The sequence below is a fragment of the Bufo gargarizans genome, chromosome 6 (assembly GCF_014858855.1).
Source record: "Bufo gargarizans isolate SCDJY-AF-19 chromosome 6, ASM1485885v1, whole genome shotgun sequence".
Taxonomy (NCBI): Eukaryota; Metazoa; Chordata; class Amphibia; order Anura; family Bufonidae; genus Bufo; species Bufo gargarizans.
In genome coordinates, this window is record NC_058085.1 from 56,114,955 (window position 1) to 56,135,715 (window position 20,761).

A 20,761-nucleotide genomic window follows, 5' to 3' on the forward strand; every position below is an offset into this window, starting at 1 on the left:
AGGTGGAGCTGAGCTAAACAAGCGCTGATCAACATGCGGTATCGACGATCGGCACCCGTTTCGAGCAAAAAATCTGCCCGTGCAAAAGGAAACCTAAGTGTATTGCCAATTTTGCAATATCTGTGTTAAAGCTTTAGCACAGGGACATTTGTTTTTCCTGTCGGTAATAATCTCTTGAAAGAGAAATGGCTGATAACAGAGAACAGTTCATTACGTTCAACTGCGGATAAGGTTTTGAAGACATTCATTCTTCATAAGCTTCTCTCAGCCATCCATGACTATTATCATAGTCTGTGCAGCCCCTTTTAAAAGCATAATATAATTCTTCTCTCTTAAAGGGGTTGTGCCAAGATATCAACTGTAAGCATCTGATCCAAGCTCAGCTCCAGTAGTATATCCGGCCGTCCCAAAGAAAAAAAATGGAGCAGAGGTGCACATGCTCCACCTGCCACTTCATTCATACAGGTGCGTAGGACCCCCATTCTCATGTCGTAGAACCCCCACTGATCAGATGCTTATTCTCGGATATTGATATTTCGTCACACCCCTTTATATAAAATGTCTAAATTGGACCTCAGCCACAGAAAAGCAATGCTTTTCTAACACGTTTTGGGCTTTTAGTGGCCCTTCTATTAGCAAGACAGCATGAGGGCAGTCCATGTACCAGTCAGAGACAAGGTGTGCACCCCTGGAGTACATGCAGGCTGAGAACCTAGGTTTTAAATCATACATTCTAGTGCGTTGTGCATTTTTGAGCATCTGTTATTCAGTCTGTATAATAATGGGCTAGATCTCACTTTTTCTAGAATATTTACCATAGTGCAGGATGCATGGACTGCAGGGTTAATGTCCAGTAACTAGCAGTTGTAATGTGCAATTAAGTAGCAGCCAGCTTGAGCTAAAAAAAGCAACGAGCCGGCAACTAGAAGCAAGGAATCGACGTACAGTAAGTGGAACAGTAAGAGAACACTCCCAGATCTTCCTTTTTAGGAGAGGAGGTGTGACTGTGATGTCACGCCTGTCAGCTGCTGCACATGGACATGGGGATGATGATCACAGCCTCGCAGCACAGATCTGGATTTGCAGTGGGAGAAGCAGGAGTAGCAGTGTGACGGGTCACTGGGTTGCACAAGTACCTGTAATATACGGTGCACACTTCAGCCTGCTCTTTCCTGGCTTCACCACCGTGAAATCCCTGCACAAAAATCAAAGATGGAGAAGATGTCGAGGGTCTTACCACTCAACCCAACTTTTATACCTCCAACGTACGGGGTGCTGAAATCTCTGCTGGAGAACCCTCTGAAACTACCGCTACATCACGAAGATGGTAAGAAATTTTTAAGGATTACAAATTACTTAACTGTTCGATGGAGATGACATTAATTATGTTAGCCACCAAATGTTGCAAGGGATGTAGCAGAGCTGATGGCTGCATTGCCATGTTGCGATAACGTAGTGTAGTAATCATGGAGAGTTGTGCCAAATACCAGACTCATCCCGGCTATGTTTCTGTGTATTACAAGATGAAATATGAATAAACTTAATATCTTATTCTAGTCGAAGTACCGTAATGTCCATCAGCAGGTAAATGTGGAATCAGTTCTCGGTATGTTCAGAACAAATTGTGAATTTTTTTTTATTACAGCTTTCAAGTCATTTGCTTCTTAAAAGTTGACTTTGTGAATGTAGTAAATTGTGGTCACAGATTTCATATGTGACTTTTCTCTTGGTTGCAGCGGTAGGGCAGTCTTATCAATGTTTTTTCAGAAATCTATACTTTGTGTGGGCGTTGAATGGTCTGTGCAGCATGGCTATAGTTAACCAAAGAGGTAGAATGTAGCATGCAAGCACATGATTTCCACTTAATGAGATTACAGCCAACTATCCAGCAAATCTGAAGCATAATGTAGGCACAACCTGAAAACTCTGTTCGCTAACTTTTTGGGTGCCTTATCCAACATCCCAAAAAATGTGTTAATAAAGACAGCCAAAAAGTTTGCTTCAATAAGTGCAAAGATTAGTTATCTCACTGGCGTATGAAAAGCAACATCTGACATTGAAATATTTCTATATGTCTTTCGATGTTTTCGTATTTGCTCTACGCGTTTCATTATGTTGGTGTCAGACGACTTACATGATGAGACATCCACTTTTCCATTCTTTTCACATCTTGCTTTGTTTTAGCATCTTGATGAAACCTTAAACGATTCCATCTTTACCCATTTAGCCTTCTATAAAGAAAAAGACAAAGAGAAGAAACTTGAAGATGAAACCACAGGTTCAACTGTCCCACAGTCGGCTTTCTTGGGGCCAACGCTCTGGGACAAGACCTTGCCATATGATGGAGATACCTTCCAGCTGGAATACATGGACCTGGAAGAGTTTCTCTCAGAAAATGGTATTCCACCAAGTCAGTCCTCGCATGACCTGAGTTCCCATCAGCCTAACCTTCAACAAACTCCGGTGACATCACCCTCTGTCATTGATCTGAGCAGTCGAGCATCCACATCTGTCTTGCCAGGATTGGTTCCCCAAAACTGTATGCACAGTCCAGTAAGACCTTGTAAGTATTTTTTTTTTTCATAAAAAAAATCTTTCCAATATTAATATTGTAGAAGACACTATAGATGACCATGACAATTCTGAAATATTGTGCTAATAATAATTTGTGAACTATACATGGTCCAGTGCATTACGTACAGGGAAGTATCTATGCCGTACTCTACTATAACTTTATATCCAAGCTTAACACCCTCATCCATAATTCAAGAGCTGATTCGTAGCAGAATCTTTCTATGTTTTACTACACTTAATATCCAGTAAGAAGATACTGTCATATGTAAGAAGATCACATTGGTGAAGTCTATGATGAGACAAAATTAAAAAGAAGGAGAAAATCAGACTAGAAGCTATGCTTGAAGTTTTCTAGGCTTTCAGAACTGGACAGTTGTACAGTATTGCACATTTTGAAAACCTGAAGAAGGAACAAGTCCGGTTTAGTTTGTAGCTGTTTTAACTTGAACTTCAAGCATCACTTCTTGATCTTAAATCCATGAGTAGCACCAGAAAAAGGTCTAATTTTCTACTTCTCTTTGGTTTTGACCCTTGTTCTGGGCAATAAATGACCTTGGATGGACTTTCCTTACAGGCTTTCTAGGACATAATCCTCCTATCATAACAGTTTAGAATAATTTTACCCTTGCGACCACTATTTGGTTTGATCCCTTTGTGAACATTTGCATCTTTTTTTAACTCTCAAATACAGTCTCTGCCTGACATATCAGAACATCATTTTGAATGTATTTCCCCTTTGAAACTGATCTGGCCACATCCTTAATTAACTATTATGAAAATTAGGTGTATGTTCTTAGAACCGATCTCCCATATTGTGCACCGTTTTACATGTATGTGACCAGTTACTGTTATTCACAAACAATCATTTTCTCAGCTTGATGGACACATTTTGAGAGATATATCCTTCTCAACGCTGGCCGTAACCAAGGGTTGTGCACACTCTTATGTAGAAACCACCAAGCTTTGTTGAAGCACTGTGTCCTTATAAAGACATGACTCTAAATAGCTGCATACATCAATGCAACTCAAGCATCACTTAGCTATTTAGCCTTCTCGTAACATACAGTAGGTTATAAAAATGTCTTGGTTGGTCAAGAGTAGCCAGACTTTCAATATGTTATTATCAGCCAATTTTGGTTACAGACGTTGTCAAACTTTCATCAAGGTGGATAACCCAACATTGCATTATAAAAATTCAATAACTGTCAACTAAGTAAAAGTTTGAAATAGTCTTTGAGAATCAGAAAAGCAATGAAAGATAAAAGATCATTCCCTGGTAGTATGATAAAGCTACAAACACACAATCAGTTTTGAAGCAGTTTGAGGGGTAGTTTTTGAGCCAAAGCCAAAAGTGGATCAAGCAGGACAGTGAAGTATAAATCCTTTAAATTTCTATTCCACTTGAATCTACTTCTAGCTTTGGTTCATAAAATCTCATCGAAAACTGCAGCTCAAAGTGTGATAGCAACGCTCCATGGAACATTTAGAATTTTGTTATGAAAATCTCTAAGGGTGACCATAGACATTAAATAAAGGTTGGCCAAGCTCAAAAATTTTGGTAAGAACAGCCAACCATCAAATATATGACTTTTCCCCATTGGCTGATGTCAGGGGTTGGACATGTTGAATTCCAACATTTCTGATCCTTTTTTCCAAAGCAAGATAAGCCAGTACCAGTAGCTGCTCTTCATATGGGTATGGGGAGGTCAGGAAGAACAGCTGTTGGCTAAATTATCTAAAGTGTGTGGCTCTCTTAAGTGTTGTTGAGTTTTGAGCAACATCATTTTGGAAACTATTGGAAGTCCAATCTTACAGACACAACTGGTTTGATCTTCTTGACATTCATTCCGATTAGAATTTGGAGATTAGAGATTTCCTCTCTAAACACCCAGTGAATGTATGGCATACAGTAGAAATGTTTTGTTCCGATTCTTTCTAAATTTGAACAAATCGATTCTACCTAAATCGAAAGTACTTTAATTGGAAAATCTCACTCACTCTCTAATTTATAGCAATGCTTGTTTTATGTGTATGTTTAAAAGGTAAGGTTGCTGTTGGACCATATCATGTAGTGGGTTGAACTTGCTGCTTGTCCAAGTAAAGGACGAGGAATGATGTCACATGGACATACAGTCAAACATAGGATCTTTTTTTTACCCTGGTCACAGCCAAATCAAAGAATAGTTGTTCAGAAGTTTTAATAGCCATATCTTATATCTCCTGATTTGCTGCCATCTTTGAGTAAACCCATGTTTTTTTATTTTATTAAAAAGTATACATGTCAAACTCATATCTACATCCACATATCTACTGCACAATTCTTGGCTTCAGTGCAAAGCTAAAAAAGAACCACCACTATTTCAGCGAGGCATTAGCTCCCAGATACTTGTTAAATCACTCATGATTTGTATGTACTTTTCACCAAGACATGGTTATGCAATTTATGAGTCAGATAGTGTGTAGTCAATGATATGCTCTACAAATATCTTAGTACAAAATATATTGTCCACATGACAGAAAGTAGCCTCTAGGCTAGAGCGCTATTACTTTTATTAGTACAGTATAATAAAAGAACTATTCATCAATACTCATGATCTAGGAGGCATAAAGTGGAAATGCAACAAGGAAATATTGATCTTGGTTTGCATCCATAAAGACACTGATGCCCCATCATTTCTGTAGATTGCTTTCTCTTCTTATCCTGTGCACTCTAGGCATCTTTTACAAGTATGTATATGTATGTTGTTTTTATTGTTGTACAGATTCCCAAATGAATTTGGAGTGATTTGTCCTTGTGATAAATTGCACTTCTGTAGCTTCTATTGGAACAACTGACACAGTAATTTAAAGTTTCTTGAGACTCTCTAGATTTCAAGGTTGATGTAAATATATTTTATTTATTATATTTTTTATAATACACAGAGCATTTTGTTGGGAGAAGCATCTCAGTAAAGCTTGGAAAGCAAGACAGAAATTTCCCCTTAGGATAAAATAAATACCTGGAGCTATAATTCCTTACATTATCTTCTGGTCTGAAATGTTCAAAAATACAATGGGGTTTTCTTGGTCTTCAAGATGTCTAAGAAACTCCATGTAAAGACCACTAGTGAAAACTATTATTGAGGTTGCCACCCAAATGTCCAGATGGAAATGCATAGATAACGATTGTATCTCCAGCATGTGACCATTAGATTTTTGGTAATCAGTAAGGACATTAAAGTTAGGCTCGGCTAAGAGTTCATGTTCATATCAATAGGTTGTCAGGGTTCTGGTGTAGCTAGGGAAGACTGATGAGGTATCTACAGTACTCCACTGGGCTAGGTGTCAGAGGATTAACAAGCCATTCTGCCTTGGTCACAGGACAGCAAACTGAATCTTTGTTCCTGGTGAGCAGGGTTGTCACCGTTCAGAAATTTCTGGACAGTCTGTAAAAATAGGGTACTTTTTTCCAGTGTCCGTGAAAAATGTTGAGGCTGGTGGTACTTGATTGGATTATTGTGACTGTAATTATCATCATTTTATGGCTCACACTAAAGACTGCTATGAGCTCATATCAGTATGTTGAGTCGTAGACATGTATTACTTAAAAGCTTTACCATTCATTGCGATTTTCCAATCTGTCCATAAAAAGTGTTAGCTGTCCGTGATTTTTGGATACACTGTCTAGAAAAAAGAAAAAAAAATCAGGTTGGCAGCATCTACAACACATAAAGGTGCCCATATCCATAAGCACAAAGTTGGCCCAACCTGTTGAGATCTTTTATGTATTGGGTGTGCACCTCTCCTTAGACAGATGACACGATTTCGGGGGCATAATGCCCTCTCAATTTAGAACAAGAGTTTTGGTATATCTGGGGGAGGGAGAGGGTTGTTAACAATAGTCAAGTGAGCATTCCATTTTTGAAGGTGTATGGCCACCTTAAACATTGACCTTGAACAAATTAGTCAACTTTGTTTTTGTCTTCTTGGTACCTGCAAGGTTATTGATTTGTCATAACCTACCAAAAACAGTAAAATCCCCCAGGAATCCCTCAGTGTTCACTATACAGGCAAGGTCTATAGCACATATAAAACGAGACAATTTTCAAACACTTTTATATACAGTCCATGATTGTATATCGTATACTTTACTGTCATCCAGAACAAAACCAATTTGGCTTTTGAAATACAAGGCTTAATGGAGCTGTGAGCCAAGACACCACTCTCACTAATCACCGCTAAGTATAGCTCTGTGCATAGCTATGAATGGCTGGATTAGACGTAAATCTCTCTTTAAATATACTCTGGTGCCCAACAGTGCAAAACAATTAATTGTACATTTTCAAAACAGATTATGACTGAAGAATAGAAATAAAGTAAGAAGACCTTCCTTTTTTAAGCCTTATTTGTAAGGGTAATTAACAGATGTACGACCACACGCCCCTACCGTGTTTACTTTCCCAGCCTGTAACTGAGACATGTGTGAGCGCATGGGCCCTTAATAAGATGGTTCACATTTCATCTCATGTGTGTACAGGATTATTACAATAGCTCTATCCTGTGCTGTCTCCAAAAACTGCTAGTCATAGAACAAAAGCGTAACACAATTTTGGCCAAATAATTGCTAGATTTTTTGAGGCAACTTGGAAGTTCTCCTGGAAGTAGTTTCTTCAGACTGACCTCAGAAGACAGATGAGGAAGTCAAGAAGAGTCCTAAATAGGACTACTCTACTGAAATGATGAGAATTCATATTTGGCTGGAGTGCTTAGTAATGTTGTGTATCTCATAGTTGAGCTCTCCAATGTTTTAAAGAATGGGGTCTAATGGAGCCAAATTTGGTCTCCAAGTGTAACGGCTTTACCTTCAAAGAAGTAGAATGTTTGTGGTTGGTCAGTTTGGACAACTTCAGATTGTGGGTAAACCGAAACAAGTGAGAACTCTTCTTGTAGGGACTGGAAGCCCCTATGGTCAACTGTTGACTTCCGAGGTAACCATGGTGTCTGATTACTGAAGGTCCAATCGCTAAGACCACACCAATCATCAGAACATGAGTTCCATGTCCTGCATTAGAATGAAGTGGCAGTCCACTGAAGTTGCTGCTGCCACTCAATTCAAAGGCTATAGGACTGCTGAAGAGAAGCTGAGTACAGCCTGTCTAGAGTGTATGCTAGACTGCAACTCCAGTCAGTTGCGACCCACCAATTCTCATGATCGGTAGGTGTCCTGTTTGTCAATTATCATCTATCCTTGAATAGATGATAAGTTATCTTGATGCAACTCCATTGATATCATAAAATAAGGGACTGTCTAAATCAAACACCTTTTAGGCTCAGATCCATGCAGAATTTTAAAACTGCATCAAAATAGCCATGTAAGAAACGGCTTCACTTATGAATTTTTAAGACAAAACCTAAATTTTTTTTATGCTGTTTTTATATATTTTTTTTGTGTGAACTGATGTTTTTTAAGTATACAGTATAGTGGAATATAAAATATATTACATACAGTGCGTTTTGGTTTATGACATTTTGGTAGCATTCTTTTGGATCAGTGGCATTTTTTCAAAACACAGCATGTTCTGTTTTTGTTTTTTTTTGTCCCATAAGCTCCTCTACAGGAATTAAAAAAATGTAACAAATGTAACAAAAATGCTAGGCCTTACAAATGTGTGTGGTTTTCTAACATTTTACGCTTATTTTGGTATTTCCCATAAAGTCAACCCCTGTCCTTCTAGGGCATATGAGTATCATGGTGAGGTTTCTTAGGCTGTGCTCACACTGGAGGCTCTGTTTGATCTGTCGCAGAATCCCTCAGAAGCTGAAGTAGAGAAGCACTTATGAGGTTTTGGATGCATTTTTTATTGCTGCAGTATCTGCATACATTTTCAATTCTCTCATTTCTAAAATCCATTCAGAAACCACTTTAGTAAAATGCATGCAGATGTAAAACTTTATTTTTTATGCCGTTTTGTGTTGCACGGTCCAAAGCAACCCATGCAATTATGTCCTTAGCCATGGCAGAGAGCTGCTAGATAGCAGCAGGTCCCAGTCTGATGGACCCAGCTTGTCCATGTGATACAGCATTCTTGGTGCATGCTCGACTAGTCACTCCATCTATTTCAGGGTATGATTACCCCATTCTCGTGAGTAGTGAGGGGTCCCAGCAGCCAGACCCTCACGATTTACTGTTCTGGGCATCTGCGGCACCAGAAACTAACAGAAGGCTCCGTGCACTGTGTAGTTTCTTGCACCAGCCTACTGAAGCTCAGCTCCTATTCACTTGAATGGGAACTGAGCTGCTGTACCGCAACATGGCCTCTACATAGAGTATGGAACTGACTGCTTCCAGCTCTATGTACTGTCAGGGCCTGGTGCAGCAGCAGCCCAAAACAGCTAGGGTTCACCCCAACTGATCGATCTGATACAGACGACCGATCGGTAAGGCCCCATTCACACTACCGTGGTGCCTCCATGCCAGTGTTGCGGACTGCAAACTGCGGGTCCACAAAACACGGGCACTGGATATGTGCACTCTGCTTGATGTGGTAAAAGATGTCCTCTCTTTTAAAGAGTGGAGGCATGGACCCGGAAGCACTAGGAAACACACGGAAGCCCTTTTAGGTGCTTCCGGGTCCATATTTCTGTGCCGCAAAAGATAGAACATGACCTATATCCTGATATACGGTGTACGTAATGGCTTTGATAAGTTAAAATCCAACTCGAGATGTCCTTGTCGACGTAGTCCATAATTTTGGGGTTGGGGGTCACCTTTTTCAGGTCATTAGTTTGGAAACCACAACAGAGGTTTTATTGTGGCAGCGGTCGGATCAACAGTCAGGACTTATTGAAAATAATAATCCTGTCCTTTGGGGCTACAGCACTGCGTGACGAGCGTCTGACCCTGGTCACAAGGCCTTCACATTCAGTTCAATTAACCTTTAGTAGGAGAAAATGTGAATTCATCCTGGAGCACACAGGCTCATGGAGAAACTCTTCAAAGAACAAAAACTCCTTTCTTATCATGGCCCACCTTTTTGCCAAAAGCAACTGGTCTGATAAGATTATATAATGTGTGTCCCCTCACTATCATTTGCATTCATCGAACTTTCTTTGAACTGCTGCACTTCTCTATTCAGCCAGCTGCAGTTCCATGCCGGGTGGCTGGGAGTGCTGTGGTGCAGGAAATCAGTCAGATAGCATGTACCCTCAGAAAATCACCAGTATATAGCCATGTCTTAGCTATATTTTATCAGAACATCTGCGTGACTGCCAGTTTGGTTGACATTCCAACTCTTAAAGGGGGTGGTCACAGGGCTAGACTTAGGGGGTGGCAAGCCAGGCTATGGGATATCTTGGCTCCTCAATTACTAGAAATGGGAAACTCAGGAACAAACTAAAATCTAGCATTATTAAGCAGTGTTTGGTGGCCTGGATTGAGTACAGAACTGCAGTACTGTGTGGGTACTATATGGGCTCTTTAAGGAAATACAATTTGGATCCTGAACATTATTTAGGCACCATGTTGTTATATAATGTGACCGTGTATTATGTGGGTGCTATAGGGCAGCATGTTGTGGCTCTCTAAGTCAAATTTGGAGACTAAATAGTATTACGGTACTATAGTTGTATGATGATTGTAGACTGTTTACGGCCATCAATATCTGATCAACCGGGGTCCAACCCTCCACACTCCCTCCAATAAGCTGTTTCGGGGTGGCTATGGCACTGGATCTACACAGCGCCGTCCGTTTTGTAGTGGCCAGAACTGGTTACTGCAGCATCCACTCCAACAGGAGCAGCAAGCTCTGTCTATTAGACAGTGGACGGAGCTGTGTAGTTCTGGCATCGGATCTACCCAAAACCAGCTGATCCGCCGCAGTGCGAGAGGTCAGGTCCCCTGTGATCAGATATTGATGGGCCACCAATAGTAACATCCTGGACAACCCCTTTAAGGGTATGTTCACAGGGGATTCATGGAGTTGTAGATGACGTGAATCTGTATGTAGACTAGGTACAATTTTTGTAAATTCATACCAAAAGTATTTGGTCCGTATGAATTTCCGGCCTCTGGATAAGGCTTCCATTCACTGTCTGCAAGTAAAAGTTTTGAATTGTGAGGAATTGAAGTTTCATGATTTTCGTACAACCCCTTTAACAGTCTAATTGGCACCAATTATTACGGTGTGGATAGCTGCTATCTGGACGTATTTATTATGCAGTGTACTTTTTTATTGGCATGAACTATGTTTGCTTATTATAGATAAAGAGGTAGCAATTAGCTTCTACACGAGGATCCCTGAGGAAGCGCTGGTACTTCCTGTACAGTGTGTACAGTGCACGGGTGCCCGGCGAGGCGCCAAGTCTGGATGTACAAGTACGTTGTGTGCCCCGGGTGTGGGAGCAAACCTGATGATCTACTGTCACGTGGACTGACTTGTGCTGGGAAGAAAGCTCCGTCTTCCACTCACTTTCACTGTTAGCAATGATTCCTGCACCTTGTACAGTACATCATGTACAGTTATGGTAATCGTCCATTGTTCATTCGCTAATGATCCGATGCCGCCGCCGGCTATAAACACCTAAACCATGTGATCAGAAGTAAGGACTTTAACCGGCGACTTGTAATTAGTCTCCAATCTTAATGCCGGGTCATATGAATTAAAGAAGACGTCAGAGACATTTATAAAGTAATAACATAAGACTCAAAAATTGAGCGAGCAATGTTTGTCCAGAATAAGAAAAGTTCCAGTTTTTGATGCAGTTTTTGGAGCTAAATACAGGAGTCCTGTAAGCAAGCTCAGACAGGGGAGCACGGAAATCTACCAGAGGGCCCCTCAGAACTGTGGGCCCCCAGTCTACTGAAACTAACCAGTTTATTATGGATACATCAGGTGGCTGAGATGGCTTAGGCCTCATGCACACAGCCAATGTTGGCTTGTGCCTGTGCTGAGGACCGTAAATTGCGGTCTGCATTGCACAGGCACCAACCATGTGGCCACCGTATGCGGAGGCGGACCCATTCACTCGAATGGGGTCCGCAATCTGTATCCGACAGTCCACACTGCAAAAAAGTTGTGCATGCACTACTTTTTTGCGGTGCGGAGGCACAGACAGAAGACCCAGGGAAGCACTCTGCAATGCTTCCGTGGGGTTCCGTGGCTCCATTCCGCACCGCACTTTCCAGATTGTGGACCCATTCCAGTGAATGGGTCGGCATCCATGACGCAGTGCACAAACGGCAGGTGCCAGTATATTGTGAACCTACAGGCACAGGCTAACGGCCGTGTGCATGAGACTTTATAGGTACAGAGGTAGGTCATAAAGTGACCCCTATAATCAATCATCTTGAATGTCTCGTTGCTGTCTGCGAGCAGGTAGCATTTGTTTGTAGTCATACAGTGGGCCCCTAGAATGAATTTTACTGGTGGGCCCTAGGGATCCCAGTCTGGCACTGCCCATATGGCGGCAGCTTAGGATGCGTGCCCAGGGGTGCGGGTTAGGCCTCATTCGCATTTTCGTGTCCGTTTAACAGCCATATAAAAATCAGTCCGTGTTACATCCGTGAAGATGTCCATAAAGCATCCGTGTTTGGTCCATCTGTCCGTTTTTTACCCTCCGCGTGTCATCTGTATTCCACGGATGCTGTTTCAGCATCTCCTGTCAGTGGTCAGTAAAAATCATGTGTTGTGTCCGTAATGTTCACAGACCCAACACCCAATGGGTGCCCTTGGTCCACATTATGGACCAAAGCAGTGCTTGTCTCTGGGATTTTTTCACTGATGTGTGAACAGACACCTTGAGCTGAGAGTCCATGAGCATAAGGATTAGAGCTGAGCGAAGTATTGGAAACTTTTACTTGTCTGCTATGGCGAATTTTACAAACAAATTTGCTTTGTGATGAATCACTTCAGGACGAAGCACATTTCTTTGTAAGTAGTCGGTGCAATGACAGGGAGCGGCGATTGCGCCACCCCCTCCCCCGTCATTGTACCCCTCAGATGCCGTGTTCATACATGATCACAGCATCAGATAGCAATAATCTAGTGTGAAATAAAATTTTAAAAAAACATACTTACACGCTCCATTTGCTTGCTTGATGATCTGGAGTGAAATCTCGCGCGGCCCAAGATGATGTCACCAGCCGGCATACGTCACCGCGCACAAGATTTCAGCCTTTAAGCAAGATGGCTGCAGCCGGCCTGTTGCAAGCAAATGGCACGGGTAAGTATGTTGTTTTTGCACTATTTCAGGTTAAATCGATTCACTACCACGAAGCACGAGGAAATTTGGCTTTGCGGCAAATCGAATTTATCCAGAAATTCGGATCGAAGTCTTCTTCATGGCCTTTGATTCGCTCAACACGAATAAGGATGTCAGAAGTAATGAATATCCAAGTATCCTTTGCAAAAAAAGAGCCCCGCTATGTACAGGTACCCTAAGGGCACCTTCACACGCGTTTGGTTTGTCATATATTTTTTTTTTGCATTGACATAGATGTGGGGAAGAGATATTTACATGTGCAAGTCTTGCTGAAATCCGGACACAGACCAAACGCAGAGCATACCACAGGAAGAAACTGCTACTTAGGGCTCATGCACACAAATGTATATTCTTTCCGTGACCGCTCCAGTTTGTTTGCGGACCGTATATGGAACCATTCATTTCAATGGGTCCACCAAAAAAAAATGAAGTTACTCCTTGTGCATTCCGTATGTCTGTATTTCCGTTCCACAAAAAAATAGAACATGTCCTATTATTGTCCACCTTACGGACAAGGATAGTACTATCAGGGGCTAGCTGTTCCATCCATGTTTTTTGCCAACCGTTTTTTGTGGGCCGCTAAATTCATACGGTCTTGTGCATGAGCCCTTAGATTGAGAATTCACATCTGACCCTGTACTCAAGCTGATTGGAGATTAGTGAACCAAGCAAAAAAATAAAACCTTTTTGCTTGGGTCAGATTAAGATATTTACAGCCCTCTGCCCTAAAGAACTAGAAAACCTCCACCGGGCTAGGAGGAAATCACTTGTCTGCAGTAACACGTTGCCGTCCAGGTTGGCTTGAAGAACTAACGTTGTTGCTTTCAGATGAATTGCAGCAGAAAATCTGACTGATTCTGCACACAACAAAATTCCAGACCTTTCAGCCTCATCTGTCCTTAAATGGTTCCATGCTTTTAAAAATATCCACTGCCAAGCGAAAATCCTCCTCTGAATCTATCAGTAATGAATTCAGGTTTTGGCTGCATACAGCAGAGGCAAGCAAGTGCAGACGGAAAAACAAATGGACATGATAGGAATGGAAAATGAAGCTTCATGAAGCCTGACCTTTTCTAACCGTTCTAGGGCTGGTTTCACACACAAAGTGCTTTTTGAAAAAACTTCACAGAAGTTTTTGGCGCAATATTTTGAGTCAAAGCCAGAAGGGGGTTCGGAAAGGCTTAGGCCCGTGTCCGTTTGGCATCAGTGTTTGGCTGCATATCATTGCATCCAACCAGCCACACCGTGGGGTCACACCCTAAGGGTACGGCCACATAATCAGGTTTCTTGGTGCAGTTTCGGAAGCCAAAATCAAGAGCAGATCACAAAAGGAGAGAAAGTATACAGGACAGATACAACTTCTCCACTTTTTGGAATTTACTCCTGGTTTTGGCTTTCAAAACTGCATAAGGAAGCCTGACCGTGTGACCGAGTCCTAAATCTGTTGGCCTGCGGAGGCCCAGCCCACTTCTCTCAACACTTTTTTAAAAAGTGGCAAAAGAAGCTGAAAGTTGCATGTGACATAAATTACAACATACACCAACCCGACTACCCAAAAATTGGTGCAAGGAACTTAATCTATCTTCCCTATTGTTTGTAGTGCTTATTATATTTCACTATTGCTTTCTGCTAACATCTGACTGCAGGATTTTATTTTTGGGTGGGGATGCTGGATTAAAATCACTGAAAAATGTAGTGTTTTTTTCCTAAAAATTTGTGTGAAACCCCACTATTGCCATTTTTTATGCAGTTTTTTTAGCCATCCACAGGACTGAAAATAGAAGATGGATCAGTCTTTCCTTTACACTTTTTTCCTTCTTTTTGGATTTGCTTGCCTCGGAAAAAAAAATGGATGAAAAACTACTGCGAAAAATGTCTGTGTGATTCTAGATTAAAGTGTCACTTTAGAATGCAATCAGCTTTGAGATTCAAAAACTAGACAGATATGAAAAACACCTTGCCTCTCCGCTGAGCAGGAACACATTCCAGTTTTTATAGAATCCAAAAATGTGCAGCTCTTTGCTGATAGAAGAAAAATGCAAGTGATGGCTGAAATGTCTGAGTCTATCACATCATACATGTCCTTGTCCTCGGAGGTAGTTGCAGTTTATGTTACCACCGGTTTGTTGTTGTTCTCTATTTACATTGTTTGTTACACTGTGACTATGTCTTAGATGTGTTAAAGTGGAACTCCTGTTTTAAAGGAGTTGTTCTATTACAACATATCCCCTATCTACAAGATAAGTGTCTGATCATCAGGGTCCCGACCAATGGGGCCTTCACTGAGATTCACGAGAACAGAGGCTCATGTTCCTCCATTTGAATGGAGCATTGGACACCACAGCTCTACAGGACTGCTGGAGATAGCCAAGCTTGAGCACTTGTGAGGGGCTATCTCCAGCAGTCCTGTAGAGCTGAAAGGACACGCAGGGTTATGTAACTTGGTAAATACAGTACATTACATTATTTTCCTTGCACTTTTCTTGAGTTACAACCTAGTCCAGAGCTGAACTCACAATTCTTAGGGTAGATTCACTCTTGTTGCCCGAAATGCTGCGACTGTCTCATTCATCTGAAAGGGGCTTGCAGATTTCCATGTACTTATCATCAAAAATGATTTTCGGTCTCAGACATTTCCTTGATTTCCACTGTCTGGCACAAGACGTCATATTCTAAATGAGTAATTACACTTTAAGATTTTTTTTTTCTCCTCAGTCTTCGTGCATAGAGAAATATCTAAATCTAGAGAATGTATCATGGAGACATCTGCTGGAAAGTTCTAGTCGGGGCAAAGTACAGCCTGCTGAATGGATCTATTTCAAATGTATACTGTCAGCTCTATTGAAGTTAAAGGGGTATTCTGATTATGTAAAGTTAACTCTTATCCACAGGAGAGGGGATAACTATTAGATCAGTGAGGATCCTACCACTGGGAGCCCCAGAAATCACGAGAACTGTTGCTCTCTTAATTTTTATGTGAGTTCCGGAGATGGCAGATATCTCTAGAACTCCCATAGAAAAGGATAGAGTGGCTGTTCCTATGTCCAATCGGCCACTCCCTTCATTTCAGGGGTCTCCACAAGGTCCCAGTTCTCATGATCAATTGAGGACCCTGTGGTAGAATCTAATAGATTGGTGAGGATTTTAATAATGATGAGCTATCCTCTGGATAGGTCATGAGTATTTCATCAGTGGGAGTCTGACACCCAGGACCTCCGCCAATCAGCTGTTTGAGAAGGCACCGGTGCTCACAGTAGCGTCATGGCCTTCTCACAGTTTTTCCTAGGCACAGCTCAGCCCCATTCAAACGATACCAAGCACCATCGCTATACAATTTACATCGCTGTGCTTGGTAAGCACTGAGAAGGCCGCGGCACCAGTGCCTTCTAAAACAGCTGATAGGTCATCAGTATTCAAATCTTTGAAAACCCTTGTAAAAAGAAGTTGGGGGCTAATAGTAGAGAGTTGGACTGCAGCACCAGACTACACAGAATTTTTTGTCTGTTACTATGGAGACACAAAGATCTGCAGAAGAGCTGGAATCTTTTTGCATGCTTACTTAATTTTTCAGTTTAGATGCACTGAAGCAATAAAAACTTGCTGCAAAGGTAGACATGGTCTTTATTTTAAAGCCTATGTAATACAGAAGGTTGGGTTAGTATTTCCACAGTTTGAGTTCTTCTCTAACCACCACTTGACTGCTGTCTATCGAAACCTAGAATCGATATCAGGTATTGATTCCATCACCAGAGACACAAGATGAAAGCAGTGACTGGCTAGAGCCACCATATAGTCATGAAATGGCTGCCTATGGCAGCTGACTGGTCAGAACTTCCACTCTAGGCAAGGAGTAAAAGAAAGAGTAAAACTGTTTTATTTTGGAAGATAGTGGCTTTTACTTGTTAGATAATAATCGTTATCCAAGGACCTGGGAAACGGCCATATGTAACCAAAGCTCTTGATAAGGAGTGGAACTTCAAGGTTGCACAAATTGTTGTGTACGGTGGACAACTGGACACAACACCTTAATAAACCTCACCTATCAATGGAGGGATTTTTTTCACAATAACTTTTTGGTCTTCTCATAAATCTGTGCAACGCGATCATCTACAGATGTGGACGCCTTTAGGTTAGAGTCAAACTCGGTGTAGCTTCTGTGAGTTTTGGTCCTGCATTAATCCTGCAGTTGGTCCAGGACACACAAACATAATCTGGATGTGTTAATGTGGCCTTACCTTTCTGCTCATTTAGTTGGCCCATCTCATACTTCAGTGGCATATCGCTAGGACATGTCACCAATGTCCAATAGGTGCAGGTCCCACCTCTGGGACCTTGTTCACTTTGGGGGTCCGTTATAGAGATAGACGTGGGTCCCGCACCTATCAGATATTGGTGGCATAGCCTAGCAATATGTCACCAAAGGGCGAGATGGGCAACCTTTTTAAGGACTCCAAAGTCTTATGATGCAAATACAATACATTATCACAACAGGCTCATGCAACCATCTGTGGGCTGCAGCTCACATCGCAATTGCAACCACTGGGTGGACCCATATGGACACATATAGCATAAATATCTCCCAGCTGGTCATCTAAGCATTTGTTGAGCCAAGAGAAAAGGTAAGGAAGGTCACAGCTGAACATCTTAACAATAATATCCATCCAGTGGTAATTGGATCAATTGCTGACCAATAAAATCATACGTGCAGATCATCATAATTAATGAGCTAGCAAACATAGTACCAAGCATTATAAGCCTTCAGTGACTACATACACCTGTGCAAGCTCAGACCATAGCTCACAAATGAGCCAATTCTGACAAGCATTAGATACCTCAGTGCAGTGGTCACAAACTTGTAGGTTAGGAGCCACATGTGGCTCTTGAACACCATGCTGTTTGTCTCGCCATAGGAGTCCTGAGTTATGACCATATGTATTGGCAATTTATATTATTGTAGACATATCCTATCCACCAAACAGTGCCAGTTTGTATGATATTATAATCACGTGGCCTCATGTAATCATGCTCCTTAAAGGGAACCTGTCAGCATGAAAATGCAGAGGCAGCATGTTATAGATCAGGAGGAGCTGAGCAGATTGATATATAGTTTATGGAAAAAATTCTGTAAAACTTGTAATTTATTCATTTAAATTTCTGCTCTGTTAATGCTTAGGAGTCATGTGGGCGGTCTTAGTGCAGATTTAGCTGTCACTCACTGAGTGGCACCGCTCACATGACTGCTAAGCATAAAAAGAGCAGAGATTTAAATGAATAAATTTGAAAATTTATACTGAGTTATATGACGATCTGCTCAGCTCCTCCTGCTCTATAACATGCTGCCTGTAGATTGCACTTCATTTTCATGGTGTGACTGACGTGCCAGAAGCACAAGATGGAAGTAGAATCACTGTTGATACCTTCGGCTAGGGTAAACACAGTGAAGCTGGGTGCAGCTACTTTGACTACATCTGTGCACTGCGCATGCGCCAAAAAACGTGCGCACACTTCATGATATCCCATATGTTTAGGCGTTTACATGTAAAAGTACACATAAAATACAAACATACTCTTTTAATTTGTGCACTTTTCTCGTTTTCCGAAAAATATCCGCAGATAATGTTCCACATACTGTAGCGAGCACATACATAGAATCTGCGTTATACTTGTGCAAATAATCACAGAAATATATGGGGCATATGTTAAAGGAGTTGTCCGGTCTCAGGAAATGACGGCAGCTTTCTTCTTGGAATGTGAATGGTATTGCAGTTCAACCCCTGCTCAGTCAATGGAAATAAGCTACAACACCAGACGCAACCTATGGACAGGTACGTTTTTAGAGAAAGAACCCTCCCCCCTTTTAAGTGTTGGAAATTGGTGTCCTTTGATGGTCAGGAAAGGGGAATCATACTGGTGAGAACATCGGAGACGATGACCCGTGCAGCTATATCCTATTAAATGACTTCAAAAGACTGATCTTTCCACGGTCAAGATGTCTAACGATGTTGGCAAACAAGCAGTTAAGAAAAGATTGTCAAGTTTATCAGCAACTAATTTTACAAAAGAAGCTGAACATTTTCTACTTTCATTGTCTCCATGGAAACTGGCGAGTTTTGACTAGTGGCATAATAGCTGATTTTACTGTGGACTGTAGTGTTATAAGGTTCTCAATGACAATAATCTGAAGCATCATCCTAAAAAAATATATATGTAAGAGGTCCATAGTGTTATCTATTAGAGGAAGTGTTAATCTATTCAACTTCTGTCATTCACGTGGATGTCAACTAGAGCTGAACTTAGTTACAACACGTTTGCTGTATCTTTTCTCTTGTCTCCAGATCAAACATTGATGATGTGAAGGTCTCCAAGGGAGAAGGAACAATGCACTATGAAAAACCAATCAAACTTGATCAACTTGGTTCATTTAGTTTCGGTTAGTTTTGTATGTAAAGTGTCTGCCATCACTTCACAATGAGAATTATTGGCAGCCCAGATCTGTCCCCCCTTGTATCTCTCAGTATATTGCATTATAAATGAGTGCATTGAAGATGGTTTCCCGTAACTCATATAGTGCCAATACATTCAACAGTGCTGTTTATAGGTTGGAACCTCCTAATAATGGGGGCACCAAAGAGTTCATTGCATCTGTGCACCTCCTTGGATAGTCCCCCATTCGTATATACTGTATATAGGACAAGATTCTTTTGTTGATGTCCTTCAAATTGATGGAAACTTATGGAAACTCCCAGTAAGGTGGCTAGCAACATGATGAAAGTTGAACCTACTGATATTGGTGGGACGGCCAACCATCTCATGTATAGTAGGGTGCCATGACTTTCTCCCAATGGCAGATGGGGGAAAAGAAGGATCAGAAATGTTGAATTTCAAAATGGCTCAGAGGAGATAAGATGCCAACGGAGTTGTTCAGCAGCAGCCTTCTCCCCTATCTCCAGAACACATTCATACTTGGCCTAGAAAAGCGGGGGTCAGGAGGAAGTTCTGTCGGGTTGTCACGAGGGTGTCAAGAGCCACGTCTGACTCCGTTATACCCGGGGTTATACCCGGGGTCAGGAAGTCGCAGCGGGTGGCTGCGCGCTCTATGTCTAAAGATCACGTTGTTTCTTAGTGATTGTTTTCTGTGTTTGCCTTGCTATCCTTTTTGTCTCACTCAGGGATCCGTAGCTTCTCCTCCTCAGCTGTTTCTTGTCTGCCACTCCCAACCTCCTTATATTCTCCTCTCGCACTTCTCTAGTTGCCAGTTATAGAGCTTCCTGCCTGGACTTCTATACTGACCCACTGGAGCTGTGAATCCTGGTTGTTGTTCCAGAGTGCTACCCTCTGGATCCCTGTTGGGCTTTTTGTTGTCTCCTGTTGTCGCCCACCTGGGATTATATGTTGAGTCTGTATTGTCTGTCCTCCCCTTGGTGTTTTCCTTTAGAGCTAGTGGTGCGGACTAGTGTTCCCACCGCCCTGTTCACTATCTAGGGCTCATCTTAGGGAAAGCCAGGGTTTTAGGCACGTGATCGGCGTACGGGTGAGGAACCCGTCTAGGGACGTCAGGGCAGCCAGGTGCCAGCCGCAAGGTGAGTCAGGGGTCACCACCTTCCCTCTCACTTGGGCAGGGCCTTCCTCTTTCCCTCCCTCTGTGTCACGTATGTGATAGTCACGCCGATCGTGATACGGGTCGGCCAAATGAGCCTCTCGCCAACACTTGCCTAAAGTGTATGGCCACTATAAGACAGCTCCATGTCCTCTAATCTCTGGTGGTATGTCCCTCAAACAGCTGAAACTGATTAAATCATCTGCAGAACCCTGGAACCCATCTTAAAAAAACACTGATCTAAAAGGATTTTCCAGGAGCTCAATATTGATAACCTATCCTGAGGATAGGTCATCAATATCTGATTGGTGAAGGTCTGACTCCTATTACCCCTGCTGATCAGTTGTTTGA

At 41.8% G+C, this 20,761-nt stretch overlaps 1 protein-coding gene across 2 annotated transcripts in view; it reads left to right on the forward strand.

The window, feature by feature from the left end:
- Positions 1–1,062: 1,062 nt before the first annotated feature.
- HLF (HLF transcription factor, PAR bZIP family member) overlaps positions 1,063–20,761 on the forward strand; it is a 48,986-nt gene continuing 29,287 nt past the window's right edge. For both annotated transcript variants that reach the window (XM_044297892.1, XM_044297893.1), the window contains exons 1-2: positions 1,063–1,327; positions 2,228–2,563. In XM_044297892.1, the coding sequence (XP_044153827.1) occupies positions 1,213–1,327; positions 2,228–2,563 (451 nt within the window). In that variant the 5' untranslated portion in view covers positions 1,063–1,212. The remainder of the gene's footprint in view (positions 1,328–2,227; positions 2,564–20,761) is intronic.